The sequence below is a fragment of the Neovison vison genome, chromosome 1 (assembly GCF_020171115.1).
Source record: "Neovison vison isolate M4711 chromosome 1, ASM_NN_V1, whole genome shotgun sequence".
NCBI lineage: Eukaryota > Metazoa > Chordata > Mammalia > Carnivora > Mustelidae > Neogale > Neogale vison.
The window spans coordinates 218,689,082-218,696,726 of NC_058091.1; the positions used below are offsets into that span (position 1 = coordinate 218,689,082).

Below are 7,645 nucleotides of genomic sequence, written 5' to 3' on the forward strand. Positions count from 1 at the left end.
CTTCAGTCAAATGAAACAAGAAAGCATGGGGTGACATTGAAGTAGAGGTGACAGAGTTAAAGAAGTTTGGAGCAGAATTCTTTTTTTTTTTTTAAAGATTTTATTTATTTATTTGACACAGAGAGAGCACAAGTAGGCAAAGAGGCAAGCAGAGAGAGAGAGAGAGGAGGAAGGAGGCTCCCTGCTGAGCAGAGAGCCCAATGCGGGGCTCAATCCCAGGACCCTGAGATCATGACCTGAGCCGAAGGCAGAGGCTTAACACACTGAGCCACCCAGGCACCCTGGAGCAGAATTCTTATTCCTGTCTTAGAACCACAAAGTCCTCCAGCATCTCTGCCTTTTGAGGAAATATTCCAGGCTACAATAGGAAGCACTACTCAGTGTTACCTTCAGGGTCCTGCCTGTACATTAATCAATGATTAAAGCCGTTTCCTGATCTTATTTATTTAGGACTGACACGAATGAAAACAGTTAAGGGACTCAAGAAGAAGATAAGGATTTTAACTTAAGTATTTTCTGGAAAAGTAGCAGACAATAAAACCAGTAAAGAACTCCAACAGGTTTTCAGGATTAAAATGTAACACATTTCAATCACAACCAAGCCTCTCAAAGAGGAATTCAAATAGAAATGTGACACCGCCCCACCCCCGCAAAATACATCAGCACCCTAGTGAGCTAATTTCTATTAAAGAAAGAAGTGCTTTCTGGGGAATTTGGGAGTCCAAACAATCTGTTCAATTGCCCAGAGTGATATGGAAGCAAAGAAAAATAAATTTTGGGAGTCAGAAGGATTAGAGCTGACAACAGGGTTTAGGATTATGTGACCTGACCAAGAGGATTTCCATCATCTCTCTTGACCTCTGCTTCCTTCTCTGGAAAATGGTAATAGTATCTATCTTTGAAGATTATTGAGGGAACTATGAAAATACTGCAAATAGCAATTAAGAATTAACATATTTTCTATCAGCATTATCTGTCTCCCCAGGAAGCAGGGGAGGGACTTTCTTTTTTAATACTAATATCATGCAGGTGCCTCTTGAGTTTGCACTGGGAAACCATAAACATCTGTTTGTCTCTTCTGTTTCATCTGTTTGTCTGCTCTTTACATGTTATTTATTCTGGTTTAAGGCCTTAGAAATGTCACCTCAGGTAAACACTCAAACATTTAAAGGCTACTACCCTTTACATTTAAGATTTTTTTATTTCTTGAGTTGAATATACTACCTATTTTCATTTGTTCCTCTCGAAACTCTTTACTAAAATGACATTTTTCCTTTGAACAGGTTATTTTCCCAAGATTATATACATATGTATATTTTTTAAAGATTTTATTTATTTAGTTGACAGAAAGGGATAGAACACAAGCAGGAGGAGAGGCAGAGGGAGAGGGAGAAGCAAGCTCTCCATTGAGTAGGGAGTCGGCTGCAGGGCTCGATCCCAGAACCCTGGGATCCTGACCTGAGCCAAATGCAGTTGCTGAACAGACTGAGCCATCCAGTTGCCCCATGTAAGATTATATATTAAGTAGTGGGAACGAGTGGGTCTCCCATACTTAAAACATCTAATACAGCTATTCCCTTCCTTTGGACAAAAACATACCCCCAAAGAATCCATTTTTTATCAATGAATATTTTCTAAAAGAGGAGTAGCCAAAACAAAAATCCCAATGTTTAAAACTGGTTTTAACGGCTAACATCTGAAAAAATAGAAATTTTATTGTTCTCACTGTGAAAATTAAGGAGTCTACTGAAGGTTTTAATAAGCACTATCCCATCAGCTCAACTCAAACCATCTCCAGTTAACTCACACACACACACACACACACACACACCCCACTGCAATCAAAGAAAAACAGTGCACCAATACTTGTGCGACAAACTCCCAATTAATGATGAAAACTCCTTAGAGCCAAGGTGTTGTTCTCCCAATAGACTGCTATTTTTAAAATACTTCTCTTTGAAAACAAGAGCATGATTAATTCCATCATTCTTACTCAAATTACTTATGACATAGAAATGACACAGTATGAGCAATTATTAAAAACACTTTATTATGTATAATTTGTACATGCTGCAATTTGTGTCATTTGGGGTCATCTTCCAGGTTGTGACGTCATCTACCAAGATAAACTAAACCTAATTTTCTTCCTGCCACACTACATACAAAAATACAATTTTCAAAGCGAAGTTCCCCTTCTTTGCCGGAAGATACAAGATATGTAGGAGTGTGTCAGATGAATAAGAAAAGAATACTTTGCACATGTATCAACACCATACAAGGCATTATCCTTCACACAGTAACGTCTATTATGTTCTTTTATTTGGGAACAGCAGGAAAAGAGCCCCTTAACCCTCAGAGGGAAATGCAAACTTTGTTGCTAAAGGCAAACTCCAGGGATGAGAGTGTGGTCCTCGCAGGGGAAGTTGGGGTGGTGGGGATTTAGGGAGGCGGGAGGACACCTCATAAGCACTTCAAAAGGAAAGAATTGCAGGTGGTTCCTCTGGGACAGTCGCACAGCTTCCCAATCCTCGCTCCTTTTCGCACGGCGCACCGCTCCCCAGCGTGGCACTGAAAACAACACAATGTGTGGTCTTTCCACATAAGCAAACCCATCTCCCAATAGGCACATGTCCCCATCAACACAATGTCTGCCTCTTGGGAGAGATCGATGGAACCTGTCACCATCACCAGAGCTCTAAGTATGGTCAGACCTGAAACACAGAGAGCCTTAAAATTTCAGTGAGACAACATAAAAAAAAAAAAAAATTCATTATTGAACCCCTTCTACTTCATTCCACCTTTTATTTGGGGGGAGGAGTTACATTTTCTAGCTCCTTAAGCTGTTTATCAAAAAGAAAAATAATCAGACATTTTTCTACGAAATAAACAAATAGAACTGTATTTTCTCATAGCCTCTACTCCCTGATTTCAGCCTTCTCATCCCAAGAAGTGTGTGTGTGTGTGTGTGTGTGTGTGTAGCGTGCACAAGTGTAACTCCCCAAGGAAAGTGACAAGTGGGGAATCAAGAATTTTAACCTTAAAACATAGATCAGAAAAACTGGCAGTGCTCCAGACAGCAAGAAGAAAATTGGGGGAAGAAGAACTGAGTAGATTTAAGGGCTTTTCCAATTCAGAGAATTTTTCATGAGATTTAAAAAAGCTCATCTTTAAGAAACACTACTTTTCATACAAACCCAAGAGCTGGTTCCTGGCACCAGCTGCTGGATCTTCTGAAATGGCCATTCTACTCTTTGCCCTTAGAAACCAAGGGGCATGGTTTGGCGGTGGAAAACAAAAGGGAGACCACAGATTTCTATAAAACCAATACCTGATTTAGCCAAGTCCTAGGGAAGAAGGTCAATGTATAAGACTCAAGGTGATATATTTTCTCTTGGAAAAACATAAGGAGGGGATGACCCCAAAGCCTTACCATGGGGACTTGGCCATACTTCTTCTCATAGATAGGAATACTTTTAGTCTTGAGCTTCTTCAGGACTTCCTGTAGCGCTTCGATCTGCAACACACCGCCCCGGAGCCGGAGCCGAAGTTGCTGCATTGGCTGCGAGCCCAGACCAGCGGCTCATTCCCAGCACTAGCTACAAGAGCCCTGGAACCAAAAACACTAAGCCCCGGGATTTCAGGGACAGAAAGGGACGTTTGAGGGGTATTAACATAGCAAGCACTGTCTCACGTACTGACTGCAAGTCCCTTAGTCACTGAGGCTCCTGTTGCTCTGAGGGCCCGGGACAAGGGATTCACTCTACAAACTGGCTGAAGCAGTGCGAGCCAGACGGTTTCGGATGGAAGCCGGGCTTTACGTTCATCTCCCTGCACCCCGATTCTGGCAATGGGGGTGGGGACGGAGGGAAAGAAGACGGACGAGTACAAAGGAAGCGATCGGGCAGCAGCCAAGGGGGGTCTGGGAGTTACCCACCAGCTCCTTCTCGTGAGAGGCATCCTCCACGGCAGAGTAGATGTCCAGGGCTCGGGGCTGGAGCTCAGCTTCCTCCTGGGCACGGGCACCGAGCAGAGGTAGCAGCAAAAACAGGGCGGCACCCAAGAGGGTCAGCGGACGAAGACGGGGGCTCTCCATGGTGCTGAAAGTCGGAGCTGCGGTGGCACCCCACGCTCCCGCCTTTTATAGAGAGCCAGAGCCCAAGTACAGGCAAGAGGGAGGGGGCGATGAAGGAAGTGGGTGTGGAGGAGGGTCCAGGTCAACCGTCTGTAGGCAGTGCTCCACCACCGCTTGACATCAGTGCCCACTGGACACCAGGCGTCCCCGAACGAAGCTCTGCGCACAGAGCTAGAGTGCAGAGAACAGGTACCCTGCTCCCCAAGTGCTGTCAGCCCCGCGGCAAGAGACGCTCCCCTAGGGGCCTGAGCTGAAACAGAGGGGCGACAGCTGAGGGATGGAGGAGGAGGAGGGGGCAAGGAAATGGAAAATGCCTTCGAGCCAAGGCACAGGCAATAGGGTCGCTCCCCATCCCCTAGCAGCAGCAGCAGCAGCAACAACAGCAGCAACAGAAGCACCAGAAGCAACAGCAGCAAAGCAATCCACCTCACCAGCCTTGCCTTGCCTCTCACCCCAGCCCTGTATGTGGCAGCAAGTAGGAGGTGTTGCCTCCAGGCAGGTTTGTCTGCTGAGTATTTTACTAGGCACATGTGGGCTAGGGGAGGCAAACATAGTAAACATAACAAAGAGAAACTATGGCCTTCCCCAGGATGTGTTCTTCATGGAATCTATGTGGTAATGAGAAAAGAAGGAAAACAGACTAACTCCAATTCAGGGGTAGTGTAGGGAGCACAGAAAGATGGATTCTGATTCCAGTCCTGGCTCCACCACTTATAAGCTGTGTAACTCTGGGCAAAATAAATAACCTATTTGAGTATCTCTGTCTCTCTACCTCTCTCTCTCTCTCTCTCTCTCTCTCTCTCTTTTGTAAAACTGTTATTTATTTTATTTTTTAAAGATTTTATTTATTTATTTGACAGAGATCGCAAGTAGGCAGAGAGGCAGGCAGAGAGAGGGTGGGGGAAGCAGACTCTCTGTTGAGCAGAGAGCCCAATGAGGGACTCAATCCCAGGACCCTGAGATCATGACCTGAGCCGAAGGCACCCAGGTCCCCCTAAAATTGGTATTTAAAAAATGCACCTCTCAAGTTCTCACAAGAGGGGAAGGAAATTTGATATGTAAAACTTCTAGCCCGGAGCACAATAAGCACTAAGCCTCCCTGCCTTTCCTTGTTGAATTGTGATACTGCCCAGGTACGTGGCTGCGTGCATTATCTCAACTGTTCCTTAGAGCAAATTTGCGATCCCTGGATGCTCTGTTACCTACCACCCACTCCTGATATCCAAGAAGCCTGTCTAGAAAGAAAGCAAAGGGAATGAAAAATCCAAGTCCTTGATTATGGAAAAATCTCTAGAGATCAGAAGGCACAGACGAGCCAAGTCCTCAGTGACTTGGGAAGACAAGTTTTTTTTTTTTAAAAAGTGAGGGTCCTTAACAGCTTGAATGCAAACCAAAGTTCCTGTAGGAGAAGTGTTAGACACTTCTTAGTGTCTAGACATAGAGGCTTGTCTTAATTGCCTGCCCACCTGGCTTCTTTCACCATACCTTCTTTGTTTCAACCCCTTCTAACCCCACTCACTTTTCTCCATCCCCATTACTACCACCCCAGTTCTGGACAGTTGTCCCAACCTACATCTTGCCTACTTCCAGTTCCATCACATCTTCTCTTGCCCTCCTCTAATCCATAATTCGTGACCAGGCAGAGTGTTTTTAACCCTTAAAATACACTGATGGTTTCCCATCTTACTAGTACTGAATCTAAATTCCTCATCCTGACTTACAAAGTACTACATTACCTGTACCTCTTTCCACTTTCATGTCCTACCATTCTGCCTCAGGCCCTCCACTCTAATCTCAGGGGCGTTCTTCTTGGTCCTCTAACAGGTCAAGCTCATTCCCACTTTGAGGTTGCCCTTACCTTACCTAGAAAGGTGAACCTACATTTCTAAATAATTGACTGCTCCTTATCATTTAAATGTCAATTTAAATGTCCTTGACCACCCAATCTAAAGTATCTACCAATTTATTATCCCACAGATTTACTCCTTGGCAGGTGATACAAGTCACTGGAATAGTTAATATATAATATGTGTTTTCTTATTTCATTTGTCAAGTATTTAATTGTTACTCAAATGCACACTGGAAAGCAGTTCAAGAAGTAATTACCTGATGAGGAATATGTTAATATTATGCATATTAACAGCATCGCAATATTTCTTCCTTAAGGTCAGTCTAACTTGAAAATTAATCCAATACCTCCCTCAGGTCTGCCTTTTACACATTCCTTTAGATTCTATACAGTAAAACTTTAGTGGCTGCACATTTTACTGTTTAAACCTTACAGAGACATAATGGCACTCAGTGTAAAAATGATCTCCAGCAATAAAAACATTCTAAACTTTGGAAGGAATATAGCCCTAATGAGGTTTTTGTCCATCCTTCTGCAGAGATGGAATTATTCCCAATGCAATAATTTCTCTCATATTGTTTTCTATCCAGACACAAGCTACCCAGCAATAACCTTCCTTTTGTGCTACTTCTATTGAAAAATACTCAAGGGGTGCCTGGGTGGCTCAGTGGGTTAAGCTGTTTGATCTCAGGGTCCTGGGATCAAACCCCACATCAGGGCCTCTCTGCTCAGCAGGGAGCCTGCTTCCCTCTCTCTTTCTCTCTCTGCCTGCCTCTCTGTCTACTTGTGATCTCTCTCTGTCAAATAAATAAATAAAATCTTTAAAAAAAAAAAAAGAAAAAGAAAAATACTCAAAAATTCTAATTCTACTGATGTTAGGTTGGTGCTCATCTTCATGTAAGGAGGATACTACATTTAGTTGATGGGTTTGGAAAACGACCCCAGTCCTATGAAGCAAGCCAGAGGTATCTTGGTCATTTAGATATCACCATGCTTTTTTCATCTCTGAACAGAATTATTTAATAAACTGTCTTTAGGAAGCATGTGATATGGTAAGATGTAGGCAGTTTTCTTCCTGAGACAATTTATATAAGTTAAAACAAGGAAGAGCACAAAAGTATGAGATGTCCTACAGTTCATACATCAGGCACTGTTAGGAGAATTTCTATATTTTTGCTAATTTATAATGACTCCGTCAGAAAAAAAAAAAAAAAAACTTTGATGCCCCCAAGCAAGAAAAGTTTGTAATTGGATCTAGTTACTATTTCTCATCTCAGATATAGAAAAAGGAAGCAGATCATCTCACAAAATAGAATCAGTGACCAGCTTGTATCCACGGAGATATACTGCAGACAAACTCTCTTAACCACTCCTCCTAAGATAAAGTAGGCTACTAGTACTTTTCTCTCCCTCCTTCTTCAAATTTTGAGTCATTTCTTTTCCTGTATGGCCTAAAATAACACTTGGTCTTTTGGATTGTCTTATTGCTCAAATACCAAACTACTTTGTTATCCATTAAACCCCTTCCCATCCTTCTGCCAACCAAGTATTGTCTAACAACAAAACTTTCTCAGTTTGGGCCAGGAAAACAAAAGCAAAAATGAACAACTGGGACTGCATCAAAATTAAAAACTTCTACATAGGAAAGGAAACAATCAACAAAA

General features: G+C 42.8%; 1 protein-coding gene across 1 annotated transcript; it reads right to left on the minus strand.

Moving 5' to 3' along the window:
• Window positions 1–2,340: 2,340 nt before the first annotated feature.
• On the minus strand, window positions 2,341–4,093 carry CARTPT (CART prepropeptide). The gene is made up of 3 exons (XM_044240632.1): window positions 3,935–4,093; window positions 3,431–3,514; window positions 2,341–2,568 (listed from the first exon to the last, which is right to left on the minus strand). Exons 1-3 carry the CDS (start codon window positions 4,091–4,093, stop codon window positions 2,461–2,463), a joined length of 351 nt encoding a protein of 116 aa, XP_044096567.1. The 3' UTR covers window positions 2,341–2,460.
• Between the last annotated feature and the right edge of the window lie 3,552 nt (window positions 4,094–7,645).